Below are 16082 nucleotides of genomic sequence, written 5' to 3' on the forward strand. Positions count from 1 at the left end.
TTGGGCTAGAGAGGGGCAAAGTCTCCTCTCTCCTGAAGCTCTGTTGTCCTTGGAGTGCAGACTTCATGAAGCCAGTGGCCTGGCAGCTCAAGAAGGTGGGCAGCTGACTCAGTGTGAAGCAAACAAAGGCCACGTGGTCTCCTCAGGATTTAGGAGAGACTGGCCAATCCCTTCTCTTGGCTGCCTCTCTATCACCATCTTCCAATGGCAAGGTGCGTGATGGCAAAGAGCTGGGCTTCAGAGTCCTCTATTGGGCCCCTCACAGCCATCTGGAGAGCCAAGCATTCCTCTTCCTGATATTTTTTATCTGTCAGTTTTCTCCTTTGTTTTCCTGCTTGCCTCAAACCCTTGAGAAGGTTGCAAAACCACCTGCTTTCTTCCAGGTCCAGGATAGCTTTTCCCTTTTCTTGCAGAACACCTTCTACTCTGATAGGGTCCAGGTTCTCCCACAAAATCTGGCCTGGACTCAACATCTCCTGATGAACAGGTCCCACTCTCAAATCAAAGTCTTTCCAATCACCACACGTTGCCAGCCAGTTCAGTCACCTAAACCCAATGAACTGTTGCTGATTCCCCTCAATGCCACCTTCAAGACACTAGTGACCAGACTAGAAATCTGGAAAAGAGAGTGACTATTTATCATGAATCAACGGAGAGCACCTTATTTCTCAATTACAGATATTCACAACTTTATTTTAATTTCCTATCATAAAAATATTTCATTTTACCAATTACATTTACTAACGAATTTCCACAGAAAGTTTTCAAAGTTTTAGGATTCAAACTACCACCCTTCCTGCCTTCCCTTACCCTTCTCAAAATGGGCAAACAATGATGTCTGGGTCATACATGTATTAGCATGCAAAACATTTCCATGTTGTTCATTTTTGTCAGAGAATGATCACCAAAAAAATCAAAACGTGAAAAAACTATGCTTTGATCTGCCTTCCCACACCTACATTTCTTTCCCTGCAGGTGGAGAACATTGTCATAAATTACTCAGGAGTGTCCTGCATCATTTGATTGTTGAGAATAGATACGTCTGTCACAGTTGATCATTCCATGACATTGAGGTTAATGAATATAAAATTGCACGGGTTCTTCCTTTGTTCACTCTGCATCAGTTCCTGTAGGTCTTCGCAACTCTTTCAGAAATCATCCCGGGAATTATTTGATACAACTCAAAAGTGTGTTCCATCCACAGCACATAGCACAATTGATTCAGCCATTCCAAAATTGATGGAAATCTCTTCAGTTTCCATTACTTTGCCACTACACACAGAACACTTATTCATATTTTTCTACAAATGGGTTCTTCATTTTTATCCTTCTGGGAAACAGAATTAGTAGTGGCATTATTGGATTAAAGGATACGCATTGGTTTTTTTTAGCCTGCTGGGAATAACCCCAAATTGACACACACACACACACACACACACACACACACACACACACACATCCAACAGCAAGGCATCATTGTCCCCATTTTTCAATGTCCCCTTCTCCCACATTTATCATTTTGCTTTACTGTCATTTTGGACAATTTGATAGATGTGAAATGGTACCTGGGAGTTGATTTCATTTGCATCTCTCTAATCCAGAGTGATTTAGAATAGTTTTATATCATTATAGATTGCTTTCCCTTCTTCATCGACCATTTGTCCATTGGGAAATGGTTTGGCTTGTCCTCTTACAAATTTCTTAGTTCTCTTCATATTGGAGAAAAGACATCTTTTAGAGAGCAAGGTTTAGCAATATTTTTCTGATGGGTATCCCTTAAGATTTTGATTACATCGGTTTTCTTTTACAAAACCTTTTTAATTTAATATACTCAAAATTATTCATTTGACATCTTGCAATATTTTCTGACTCTTGTTGGATCATCATGTTTGCCCTTCTCCAAAGATCTGACAGGTAAACTATCCCATGTTCCTCACATTGACTTAAAGTTTCACCTTTTATTTCTGTCATCATATACCCATATGTTGAAGTTTGTGGTGAGCTGTTTTTGTTCCATACCTAGTGCCTGCAGGACTGTTTTGCAGTTTTCTTCAGATAACTGGTCCTAATCCCCGAAGCTGTTATCTTTGGGTTTCTCAAACACTAGGTGGCTAAGGTCCTTTACCCCTCATCTATTCCATGGATCCCCCATTCTATTTCTTAGGCAGTACAGGATAATTTTGATGCTTACCACCCTTGCTTTACAGTCCAGTTTGAGATCTAGTACTGATAGAGACTTTCACAACTTTGGAGACACAAAGAAAACCCAGCAACTGCCTTTGTAAATCGTGTTGCCCACATCAGCTTCCCATGAAGCCAAAAAGAGACCGAATCAGTGTCACAGGAGTTTCGGGATTCCAAAGAAAGGACAAGAAACAACCTTTATCTGTGCCTACGACTTGTGCTCACAATTATAGAAAGGAAGAAAGCTATACCTGCAATATACGGATCCTGACAATGGACAGAAGGCAAGAAAGAGACAGAGAAGGAGAGGAGGGGGTGTTCAAGAAGGGGGCAGGGGGAAAAAGCTAGAAAGAAAAGGCAAGAGAGGGAGGAAGAGAGGCCTCTATGTTTCCTCTGAATGTGCTGGTCCTGGCTCCTCCAAAACCAAGCTCTCTCGGCTTCCAGTGTGAAGGCGTCCACTGTCTCCCCGAAGATTCCCAGTGGATTAGACACTTAGAAAGGGGAACACCTTCTACTCTGATAGGGTCCAGGTTCTTCCACAAAATCTGGCCTGGACTCAATATCCCCTGATGAACAGGTCCCACTCTCAAATGAAAGCCTTTCCTATCAGCAAAGGTTGCCTGCCAGTTAAGGCACCGAACTCCAGTGAATGGCTTGATATTCCAGCTCCCCCCTATAAGTAAATATTGACCAGATTTCACATTGGGAAAAGACCACTCAACATTTGTTAATTGTTAATCATGGGCATTTTATTTCTCAGTTAGAGACTTTTTTTCAAACCCTTACCTTCTATCTTGGAGTCAATACTGTGTATTGGCTCCAGTGCGGAAGAGTGCTAAAGGCTAAGCATTGTGGGTCAATTCATTTGCCCAGGGTCATACAGCTAGGAAGTATCTGAGGCTAGATTTGAACCTAGGGCCTTCTGTCTCTAAATCCACTGAGCCACCCAGCTGCCCCCAAGTTACAGGCATTTGTAAAAGAGGATTCTTTACTCTATTGTCTATCCAGTATTAACACTAACTTAAGTATCTTCACTAGATTGTGAAGACAGGATTAACTCTCCTTTGTCTGCCTTTTGATTGAATCAACACAAGTTTGAAATAGGTGGAGGAACTCTTAGTGAATCCACACTGTCAGAATCTCAGTCAGCCAGGATGAGTATTTGGCTCTCCAGAAAATGAATTTTAGAAATTTCTCACCCTTAGATGAGAACTTAACCTTCAGAAGGTGTGAACTTAAGCTTCAGAATGTGAGAAGTAGATCCCACAGATACTGACCCCCTGGGCAGTGCTAGACAACTTGGAAACTGTGATTGGCCCCTGTGAAGTGGGGAAGGGATGTAATAGGAAATAGATTTTAAAAGTAGGAAAGCAGACTTAGCAGACAGACTAAGGGTAGAAAGCCTTGACTGTCAGCCATGGACATTCTAAATGGAATGAAGGGTAGGAAACTGTTTGCCCTTGAGGATTCTGGTGAAAGCTGGGAGTGGGAGAGGGTGTGCCTGCCTTTACCTGTCCCAGTGAAGAGCCCAAGGAGTGTGGAGTTATCACTGAGAAGGAAGACCTGCCAGGAAAGATCAAGTGAGCTAAAAGAGGTAGCTGGGGTAGTGGACATCCCAGTCTGAGACAAGCTCCTTGATTAACATTCCTGGATTTACCTTCCTGTGGACCTGTTTCCTGTACCATCAAGAGGAGCAGAAGTGGACATGACTCTGTGAGAGACCCATTTCCCTTCTAGTCTCTAATAGTCTATTTAGAGTAGTGTAGGCATTGGCCCATTCTCCCAGCCCTTGTGTGTTCTTTAGTGGTTAGATTCAGTGTGGCCTCTCCCCATTATCCCTGACCCTCAATCATTATTGAAACCTGTGTTTATCAATCTTTTGTCCCTGTATTACCCTGTCCCTTATTTTTTTCACAGACTCCATGGCTAGGTGGATCAGTGTGGCAGTTAGAATCCAACTGTCTCTCCTGTCAGCTGCCAAAACTATCCTTAAACTGTATTTCCCTAGCCTGTAAGGTCCCAACCTATTGCCCTGTCCTGTCTCCTACTCCCCCTTCCTCTGAACCCAGATAAAATATATAAGTTAACCCCAGTTTTTACCATAAGAGGAACAAGCCACGAAATCCTCTGGCTTGAGGCAGATTGTCTTTGAGTAGATAGTCTGAAGAGAGTGTTTTCTGGAGAAAATCCTTGAAGGAGCTTTTGCTGGAGACTGTGGTTTGGATTATGGCCTTGGAGCTTGGCTTCAACTCTGACCATTGATGGACAAACTTTTGAGCTTGGTGTGTCAAAATGTGCCAAAAAACCAAGCATAACTCAAGTGGTATGTTGCTTCAAGAAAAAAATAGCATAACTCAACATGGGGCCCCATACTTCTCTGTATGAGGCTGTATGTGACCACGTGTCATCAAAAATGGCTATGCATGTCAGTGCTGACATGTGTGTCATAGGTTTGCCATTAGGGACTTAAACTCTGACTCCTGGACTACTTTGTTGGGTGAGTGAAAGGCTGACTCCCTTCCTAGTTTCCTAAGAGACTAGCTTCCATTTTGGAGGAGGCCACGTGGTTACTCATTACTGGCCCTCCTGGCTCTTTCACATTTCTCTACTTTATTGTTTCCCATCTGTTTTTGTAAATAAATGTTTGACTCAAGCTATAATAAATATTGGTGACCACATAATTTCACAAAATTATTGTCCAACCATTAATTTTCACCTTTACACATTCACAAGTCTGGAGACATAAAGAACATTCAGCTTTTGTTTCATTTTACTATCTTCTCTATATCAGCTTCTAATGAAACCAAAAGACAGTGAGTCAATTGAATACAACTTTTGGAAAGAAAAGAAAAGGGAAGCAGAAAGAACAAGAAATAAAATTTGTCTGTGCCTATTAATTTGTCCTTATTTAAAGAGATCTATATGAAAAGTACAGAGAAATCAAAAGAGAGAATGGGAGAGAAAGACAGACAGATACTGAGAGATAGATGTTCAGAAATAGAGACAGAGTCAGGGGCATAGAGCATATAGCACAGAGCACAGAGAGAAAGAGAGAGAGAGAGGATGTAGAAAGTGTTTGGGTTTTAAAGGATCAGTAAAATTGAATTGGAAATGAAGCAGAACATGTAGAAATATGAAACTGGAAACATCATAGCTACAAAAAAGATATGGGAAAGTGTGTCTGTGTGGTAGCATGCATGAGTTTTTATGTGTTTCTTTCTGTGTGTTTTTGCAGGTGTTTGTGTTTATTTGTATTTTGGAGAAATGGTTTAGAAGGAGAAAAAAGTGAGACAATCAATTTTTTAAGCATCCAGTATCCTACAGAATACACACACATTGTAGAAAAATGTCAGATATAGCATAGGAAATTTTTTATTCAGACATAAGTTGTACGTCATATTCTCTGACTTCTTAATAATTCAGACTTTGTTATCCTGTTCTGCTGAATAGGCCTGGTCTAGTGGCTAAAAAATGGGAGGACTGTGAATGCTGAGCTTTTGTTTTAATCCCAAATTCAACACCTTGTAACTGTATTCTCCATTTTATTTTATCATTCCTTCCTTCACCTATCAAATGGAATTTTTTTTTTAAACCCTTGTACTTCGGTGTATTGTCTCATAGGTGGAAGATTGGTAAGGGTGGGCAATGGGGGTCAAGTGACTTGCCCAGGGTCATACAGCTGGGAAGTGGCTGAGGCCGGGTTTGAACCTAGGACCTCCTGTCTCTAGGCCTGGCTCTCACTCCACTGAGCTACCCAGCTGTCCTGTCAAATGGAATTTTTAATTCTATTGTCCCATTTTCTCTTACTTCAAGCCTAGGTAAATGTGAGTAGGTGAGCAAGGGTTCCACCTATGTTAAGTATTTAATTTTGTTTTTTTTTTACTAGCATAACCTTATAGGATTTTCCTGTGTTTAGCTAATTTCCTTGGCCTTTATTCTAACTTTCTTTAACCTTCCAAATCTTTTTGCCTTGGTTCATAGTCACACTCTGAGTTTCAGAACAGCAGAAGCTTTGGCTATTTTTTTAATCTCCCACATTGCCAGACATGGTTGTGAATGGCATAGATGTTAAACAAAGACATGTTATTTGCTTATTTGTTTGCTTGGTTAAATGATCAGGTATGTTTGGAATTTAAGGCTAGATAGATAGAATGGATTCAGAATTTAGAGGGCCATGGTAAAAAGTTTAGCTTTAATCCTGTTGATTGAAAGATACTGTCAATTTATTGAATGCAAAGAACAAACTAGCCTAGAAATGTATTTTTTTGTTTTCAAAGTCATCTGGGAACACACACACACACACACACACACACACACAGAATTTTGGGCAATATTCTTCCTCATCCCAAACCTCATGAGGACTTCTTGGCAGTGCCATAAAAAGGTTGGAGCCAGACATGGTTAATCAGAGTTCTTTTTCTCCTCATGGTTGGCTGGTTTGTGTGATCTCTTGGTGAGTGATCTAGTCTTTGTTGGTAGCAAAGGGCAGGGACAATTTACTGAAGCTCTTGTGGAATGGGGCTCTAGTAACAATGGAAGGGAATCCAGGTTGAAGTGTGCCTTCATCACAGAAGACATGCATGGGGAATGTTGAGGTACAGTTCTTCCTCTTATGTACCTTCAATCTGCTTGGAGCTTTATCTGATATGGTCCAAGAGAACAGGGGGGAGGAGAAATAAAGCAGCCATACTTTGACTCAGTTGATAGCTGAACTGAGAACTATAGAACAAGAGGCTAGTAGAAACATAAGGGGGGGGAAAGTAGGAAGGAGGTGGGATGGCAGGATTATTCTCCATAGAGGAGTGTCTGAGGGCGAGTAGGAGAAAGGATGTTGGGAAACAGGAAAGAAAACTGACCAAAAGGAAATGAGAAGTAGAGAAGACATAAATATTCATTTTGGGGGAAGAATGAAGAAAAAGGACCTGAATTCATGATCTGTGTTTGAGGATTTAAATGTCTCAAAGTGATAATGTGAGAGCTTTAAGAGACCTAAGTGATCTGTTCATGTGCATTCTGTAACAGTGCTAGATCTTTATCTGAAGGAAAAGAAGGATTGATGATACTCTCAGCTTACTTGGTGTTTTTGTTTATTTTATTTTTAAAAATCTAAAAATTATTTATTTATTTGTTTGTTTGGAATATTTTTCTATGGTTACATGATTTATGTTTTCTTCCTCCTGTCTTCCCTTGCCAACCCCAGAGCTGACAAGCAATTCTACTCAGTTGTACATGTATCATTGCTCAAAACCTATTTCCATGTTATTCATATTTGTAAGAGAGTGATCCTTTAAATTGGTCGGTGCTTTTTTAAGAATCATAATGTTTAGAATAGACGAGAACTTTAAATATCATCACCTTTCCATCTTTCATATTTTAAAGATGAAGAAAACTGAGACCCAGAGAGATTAAATGATTTCCCTTAAGTCACACAGGTAGAAATGAGCAAAGCCAAGGTTTTAATTTGAGTAGCACAATTGTATAAAAATAGCTCAGAACCTAAAAATTCCTTGGAAACCATCTTGTCCAGGCATTTTAATATTTCTGATGAAGAAACTGAGATCAGGGAGGTTGATTACCTTATTAAGGTCACACAATTAAACATCAGACAGAATTTGAACCAAAATCCTATTTACTCCAGAGACAGTGTCCCATGTCTTCATTGTCTTTTGACTCCTAATTCAGGGTGTTTTTTTACTTTGTTCTGTGAAAATGGAGGTACCTCTTCCCTTCTTTCCAACCCAGAAATGACTTCAGCTCAAGTACAGGCACTCCATTTCTTCCTCTGTTTCCCCTCTTCTCTATTAGAATTATTCTTGGGACTGGTTTTCATATCTGTGACTTATGCCTCAAAGAGAATCAGACTCTTAATTTGCTTTCCATTTCCCCTCCCTCTCACTCAGTTTTGATGTCATCCTTAAATGTCATTAAGGAATAAAATACTCTGCCCTGGAAAAGAGATTCCAGGACTTGGGCAGTAGTAGCATGAGAAGAAATTGAGGGGCAGAGAAACTTCCCTGCTATTTAAATGATGACTGCTATGATATATAGTAGCCACATCTGTCTCTGGGCTCAGTATGACATGTTCGCTTAGATACTGCAATGAGGGATAGTCACAAAACTGGGGAATGAATCCTGGGGAATGATGCTTGACTAAGGGACAAGGAATTATAGACAGTGAAAAGACCACTGAAGTTGGATGCAGAAGATGAGGGACCAATGTCTTGAATCTTGCATTTAGGATTATAGATATAGAACTAGAAGGGAGCTAAGAAGCAATCTAGTCAAACCCTGTCATTTGACAATGTAAGAATATGAGAACTGGGGAGGCTGAATAGCATATGCAACTTCATAAAGTTAGTATGTGTCAAAGGCAGAAATAGAACCCAGGTCCTCTGATTCTGGACTCAGTTTTCCTTCCCTCCAATTCAGTTCCTTCTTCTGTATAATAGAGTTATTATATATACTTACGTCCAAGAGTAAGTGTAAGGACAAAAATAAATTCTATTTCTAAAGTGCTTTGTGAACATTTAAAATTCTGTATAAATGTTGAATAGCTAGTCAGTGCTAGTATAGCAGTAATAATAATGACTCATTAGATGTCTTAGCAGAGAGAGAGCTTAACTTGGAGTCAGGGACACTGAAATGCAATCCAACCTCAAGTACTTGCTAGCTGTGTGATCCCAAGCAAGTAACTTAACTTTCATTTTCTTCATCTATAAAATGGGGAAAAATAGCACTCACCTCCTAGATTTGTTGTGAGGATAAAACAAGGTAATATTTGGAAAGTGAAAAACTCTATATAAATGCAAGCTATTTTTGTTATTATTGTTATGAATCAACCAATCAAGAAATATTTACTAAGTTCTACCTATATGGCAGACACTGTGCTAATAATTATTATTGTTATTATGGTTGTCATTATTGCTAATTTAATTCTTTTTAGTTCTGATAGTTTTATTAGTCTTACTGACATGCTATAGAAAATGTAAAAAATAATGTTTTATATACATAATACTTTACGGTCTACAAAATTTATACACACTAGCTTTTTGATGCTTAAAATAGCCCTACTAGGGTAGGTGATATTATACTCTATTGATGAACAAACTGAAGCCAAGAGGTTAACTGATTTCCTTAAGGTCACACAGCAAACAAGTTTCTTACACAGGATTTGAACCCCTGTCTTTACAATTCCATCACTCTATCCACTCTAATACATTGCTGTTCAGGTGGGAGATGAAAGAGGATTTGAACTGTTTTGATTCCTAATGGCCCTTCTGGCAATGACATGGATAGTCCCTGAGAACTCACAATCCTATCTGAACTCCTTTTTTCCAAATCCCCAAGTTCCCCCATCTGACAAATCAAGGTCTTTTTACTTTATCCTTCATTTTATCTCTATCTTTTCTTCTTTGAAGCAAAATGACAAGATCTCTCCCTGCCAGCTACACAAATACAGGAAGAGCCGTTAAGTGCAGCAGTTCAGAAACAAGTGGATGGAAGTGTACTGGGACTGAAAGAGATCTTCATAGGTTATTTCATTTCTGCTCCTGTCTCCAGACTGGATGGCTCCTAAAGCACTGCTACAAGGTACGAATAGCTCCTAATTGTAGTTCCTCCTGTGCTTAGTAAGGACATGAGCTTTTCCTCATCAATAATGCATGTATTCTTCTATCCAAACTGTAATCTTTGAGACTGCTAAGATACTGTTTTCTCTTTTTTAGATCTCAAGCAATAGAGGTGACATCTGGGTCCCTATTCTTCACCAACTAATCCTCTAGTACCTCGGAGACCATTAGTTAGAAAGCTGAAGCTAGCAAGAGCCAGAGTAGTTTGAGAATTTCTGTGGTTATGTCATTTGGGGATGAGGCCAAAAAAAGGAAGAATGCCTTGAGACAAATACAGTTATCCCTTCCACATCCCCAAGGTTAGGAGCTCTGTTCCCCTGAGAGCTGAAAAATCATTACATTTTTTGATCCTCCCTTTGTACCAGAGATGAAGTTTGCATTTCTTCTTTTTTCTTTTATGTGATGTTTACAGTATATAATTGTAAAGTTTGGATTGATCATGCATTTCTGAGTTTCTAAACTTTTTCTGTATTGTCTGCAGCTTTTGCACTGCCCCCCATTCCCCCCATTTTACAGTTAGTTTCTTCTGCTGAACTGCAATATATAGAAACCTGAAGGGGAAAATCCTAATGTGGAAGGGATAACTGTATATGACAGGACAATGGAGTAATGGAGTAAACCATTCTTTCCTGGAAGCAAGAATCTAAATGTCTCTTATTTTCTTGGTATCAACAAGAACAGGCATTTGTGCTTGTTCATCTCTACAGGAAGAAACAAAGATTGAAGTGCTTCATCCAACTCTTTTGTGGTGATTGTTCAGTCATTTCAGTTATGTCCAACACTTAGTGACATCATTGTTGTTTTCTTTTCAAAGATATTGGGTTGATTTGCCATTTTCTTCTTCAATTTGTTTTCCAGCTGAGGAACTGAGGTAATTAGGTAAGTGATGTGCCCAGGGTCACGCAGTTAATAAGTACCTGAGATTAGATTTTAACTCAGGAAGATAAGTCTTCCAGACTTCAGGCCCCAAACTCTATCCACAGTGCCACTTTGCTGCTCTATTCAACTTTAGGGGCGCATCAGGGAGGTCCGACTCAAACTGTGATAGCAGAAAGGATGAGACAATCAGAACTAGAGAAAAGAGACTTCTTAATAGAGGAACAAATTCATTTTAAGTCAATCAAATAATTATGTCTATTCGGACTATACAGATACATACTATTAGCACTTCAGAGAAGAATCTGACACCATTTTTATGCACAAAACATATAGTTTTATAAGGTTATACGTAGACAGTACAAAGATGCAATCCCATCTAGACATCTTGTCCTCTGGGTTTTTTAACCTGCTCACTTTCTGAGATAACCATTTTTGTTTGTGTTTTTGTTTCCCCTAACCCTCGCCCTGTATGTGTCAGGTTTGATTCTCTAAACCAAAAGCTTCTGCCTGAACCTACTTGGTTAGAAGGAGCCCTCGGTCTTCCTGCCATATGTCAATCATTCACACAATAATGTCAAAGGAATAGTGTCAAATAGGGAATAGAATAAACCAATGCAATATGTTTTGTATAGATTATATGTCCGTATTTTATTTCCACATTGTAGAAAATGTCATCTCTATGAGAGAACAGTCAATTTTATTGGTGTCTTTGTATATCTACCACCAAAAGAGTAGCTGGCACATAATTAACTGCTTACTAAGTGTTCATCAATTAATGCATTGATGTTCAGAACCAAGATATAAGCTGGAAAGCATTACCTAAACTCTCAGGAGTCTAATCTTTCTCTTTCATTCTCCTGATTCTCTTATCTTCTCTATTCTTCAACCTTGTCTCCAAAATTCCATCCCCTTCAGTGACATCACCCCTGTCGGTGTGGGATATTGGCAGAGCCCCTCCTTTTAATTTGTTTTCTCATATTTGCCAAATGATAAACACGTATTTTTAAGCTCTCTTCTTCAAGTATAGGTGCTTTGTCTCATGTTTCTCTAGGACAGGAAGAAAGCATGATCAGGACCTGACACCCTAGAATTAGTAGACCATTAATATAATAGTGCCATAAATGAAATCCTGGAACACCACAGCCCCATGAATGAAGACCTGAAAATATATTTGCTTATTGTGCATGCACACAATATGTACATGCACACAAAAGATTACAAAAAACAGATTTATAGCTAAAATAATTCCAGGATCTGGATAAGGGATATTGGAAAACCTAGGGAGAAATGAAGAGACAATTACTTTCCTAGGAAAGGAACAGTTTGGGACCAAAGAGACACAGGGGAAAAGAAGGGAAAGGGAAAAGGCATCATTTCTTTTGATTCAAGAAGGGTCATCTCCTTTGACACAGAAATATAGACAGAACCTTTGTCATATAAAAACAACCATAATGGCAGGCTCAGGCAAGAGAGAGATTGTGGATGGGCTGGGATAATGAGGAAGGGAACTAATGACAAATGGGAAAATGTGCTTCTTATTCTTTACCCTCAATTTTTATATTTTCAACTCTTTCACACTCTCAAGTTTGCTATGACAACGTCGCTTTCTGATCCATGTTCCATTTCTTAAGTTATTGTGAGGAAATGAAGACATTAAAGGTTTAGCCAATGGTTTAGAAAACTACCCCTCAGTCTGAGTTGGGAATTTGAAGGAAAGTGTTTTCTTGTTTGCTTGTTTCTAGAAGAGAAACCCAGGTGAAAGTCTTCCATAATTTACATACCCTACTCCCTATCCTAGTTCACAAGGTAAATTGCACAGCAAAATTTGAGTCGTGACCTAATATGTAAATACAAAGCATACTTCAATTAGTTTTTGGAGGCTTTTCCTTAAAAAAAATTGACTGTGAGATTTTAGTGTACAAAGATTTTTTTTTTTATTCTGCTATTCCATCAGAAAATTTTGGTCCAACAAGCAAGAAGCCCATTTAAAAAGTTGCTCGAGAATCAGGAAAGTAATATCCTAGATGGTTTTGCATAAGATGATTTTGACTAAATTTTCTGTCTTATAACTAAGGGAGAAAACATTATCCCATACCCCTGGGTTAAAGGTTTGCCATCCCCTCCATAGTACTAGCTTTGGATTAATGGCCTGATATGGTAAACACCATAAAAGAGTAATAAACAAAAGACTTTATGAGTTAAGAGGAGAGAGAAAGAGAGAATATATAATTTGGAGATCAAAGTAGTCTTCTTGAAGGAGGCAGCATTCAAATTGGATCTTGGATGATAAGTAATATTACAGATAGAAGAGATAATAGGAGGTGTAAGGAAAGAGAGTTTCATGAGAACATTATAGAGGTAACAAAATACTGCATGAATTTGGGGATCCTGAGTATAATTATATTTTTAAAGCCAAAATATAGATTAGAAAACATCTAGTCAAAGTTCTTTAATTTCAAAATGAGAGAACTGAAGTATGGAGAGAAATCTCTGGAGAGAAATTCACACAATGAATGAAGGACAGAGCCAACATTGTGATCTATGTCTTATGATTCCAAAGCCCAAAGTGACAGTTTGTTTGGAGAATAGAGCATATGTGAGAGAACAGTGGAAGATAAGCAAGGAAATAGTTATGGGATGAAGGAATGAATGAATTAGGGGCTTGGGATGAACCAGGAATCCTTTTTGAGGCTCAGGTGTCTGAGCTTTATCTTGTAGACTTCTTCCCATGAAGGTATTTGAATAAGACAGTGATATGATCAAATTATGCTTTAGGAAGATGAATTTGGCCATGGGCTCCATGATAGATTAGAATCAGGTTTATAAAATAAAAATAAAAATTTATGAAGTTCATGATCAGTCTGAAGTTCATAATCAGTCTCTCAATTGGAATGGAGCCAATAAGAATAGAAAGTGGCTGAAATGTGATCAGTCTTCCTTCCAGCATTTCTTTCAAGGTGTAGCTGCCATTTTAACAGCTGTTTTTCTTTAGGTATTCTTACAGGTAGACCTTCTATTTGGTATCTCAACACAAGGCAAATGATTACAGTGTACTTTTGACCATATACAGAGGGCAAAACACACTCCAAATACCAGTATGGTGAACAGAAGCTAGTCCATGAAAAGTGCCAGATAGTCTCTATGCTCAACTTCTCTCCTTCATCTAAGTGTCTCAATAACTGAAATTAATCTGTTGGAAGTTCTTTCCTATGAATTGAGAATTTTTCTCTCTGTCCTGCCATTTAAAATAAAAATGACTATGAGATGTTAATACATTAGGCTTATATCTCAGTAAAAATCAGTTCATCTGGCACTATTTTCTATGACATGTCCCTGGAGGTCCTAGGATCATGGAAGAAAGAAAGAATAGATTACAAGGATGAAGAAGCACTAGAAAGAGGCAGCCGTCTTCCCTTCCTAATTACTTCCCTTTGTTTTCTACAGGTGTTGTGATCTTCACTCTTTCTTCAGGCTTACAACCAACTATGAACTCCTGCAATTTCACCCACACCACTTTCATTCTTATAGGCCTCCCGGGACTGGAAGCTGCCCAGTTCTGGATAGCCTTTCCTCTTCTGACCATGTATGTTGTAGCAGTGCTGGGCAACTGCACGGTGGTTTTCATTGTGAGAACAGAACAAAGCCTTGATGCCCCCATGTATCACTTGCTTTGTATGTTGGCAGCTATTGACCTGGCCCTCTCCACTGTCATCATGCCCAAGATGCTTGCTCTATTCTGGTTCAACTCTCAAGAGATCACCTTTGATGCATGTCTTGCCCAGATATTCTTCATCCATACTCTCTCAGCTACTGAGTCCACTGTCCTCTTGGCTATGGCCTTTGACCGTTACATGGCTATTTGTCATCCACTTCGGCATGGGGCTGTGCTCACCAATACTGTTATGGCTCGGATAGGCATAGTAGCTGTGGTTCGGAGTTCCTTTTTTTTCTTCCCATTTCCACTGCTCCTCAAGAGGCTTCCTTTCTGTGGTTCAAACATCCTCACCCATTCCTACTGTGTGCACCAAGATGTGATGAAGCTGGCCCATGCTGACACCATGCCCAATGTGGTTTATGGGTTAACTGCCATCCTGCTAGTTATGGGTGTTGATGCTGTGCTCATCTCACTGTCTTACTTCCTGATCATATATGCCGTACTACAGTTGCCATCCCAGACAGAAAGAGCAAGGGCCTTTGGAACATGTGTCTTACACATTGGTGTGGTTCTGACATTTTATGTGCCACTAATTGGTCTATCTGTAGTGCATCGCTTTGGGAATAGCCTCAACCCCATTGTACATGTGCTTATGGGTAATGTCTACCTATTGGTGCCACCTGTCATCAATCCTCTCATTTATGCTGCCAAGACCAAGCAGATCCGATCCAGGGTACTGGCCATGTTCAAGATTACTTGTGGAAAGAAACTTCAGGCTGTTTAGAGGCAGTTGACATCTACTATGTTCATATCCTATGCTAACACAATGTCTTCCTCTCAACCACCTGAAAATCATGGATCATTTAATGAAATACCATATTCTTTAGTGGTTTCATCAGCACCATTAGAACAGTACAATAGAAAGTACATTAACTCTGAGGTCACAAAACCTGAGTTCAAATCCTATATTTAAAATTATCTGTTTTAATAACTTTCTGCAACACCTTGAGCAAATTAGCCTACTTCCTATGTTTCAGGTTCCTCAAGCGTAAAATGAGAGGGTTGAACTAGGTAGCTTCTGAGGTATCTTCTGTATCTAAATCATTTAGTTATAAGGAAATTATTCTCTGAACTTCAGGGCTCTCACCTCTGAAATAGGGATTGTGTGGATAGAATTTTGCTCCCTAGGATTCTCTTACCTAGAATCCCATTTGTGTCCTCATGCTGAGTGCAACCATTGCATTTGTACATATGTAGGATATAGTTCTGGTTGATCCTGCCTCTCTGTCTCTCTGTCTCTTTGTCTCTCTTCTGATTGTGGCTGTGAAAGCTGGCTTTGAGCCAGGCAGGAGAACTTATTTGTGTGGTTTTATTTTTGTTGATAATTAGGTTTTTAGGCTTCTATTTCCTTTTATATTACTTCTACTTCAGGTGATTATTAATAAACTTTATAAAATTAATAATTGGAGTTATTGATGTTGATCTCTAACTAGAGGTACATACAGTATTACACTTTATAAGAGGAAATTACAATAATTTAAGGATAAGAGAGAAATAAGAGAAAAAGAAGAGAACCAATGATTGCTGGGTACATTGACAAAAAGCCAGTTAGGGGCAATCCCCTTTGGCATAAGAATGTACATTCAAAATAAATGCTTTCAACCCCCTACAGTTCAATTCACTACATCCTAAAATTCATTCCGGATTTTTTGGTGTTGTGATAATAAGATTAAATC

The 16082-nt window shown here is 39.1% G+C and overlaps 1 protein-coding gene across 1 annotated transcript; it reads left to right on the forward strand.

Moving 5' to 3' along the window:
• The first annotated feature begins 14176 nt into the window (after positions 1–14176).
• On the forward strand, positions 14177–15319 carry LOC123241180 (olfactory receptor 51E2-like). The gene is given in 1 exon segment (XM_044668884.1): positions 14177–15319. A coding segment is annotated over 1 exon segment (1143 nt).
• The last annotated feature ends 763 nt before the right edge of the window (positions 15320–16082 follow it).

The sequence above is a fragment of the Gracilinanus agilis genome, chromosome 3 (genome assembly GCF_016433145.1).
Source record: "Gracilinanus agilis isolate LMUSP501 chromosome 3, AgileGrace, whole genome shotgun sequence".
In the NCBI taxonomy this organism is placed as follows: domain Eukaryota; kingdom Metazoa; phylum Chordata; class Mammalia; order Didelphimorphia; family Didelphidae; genus Gracilinanus; species Gracilinanus agilis.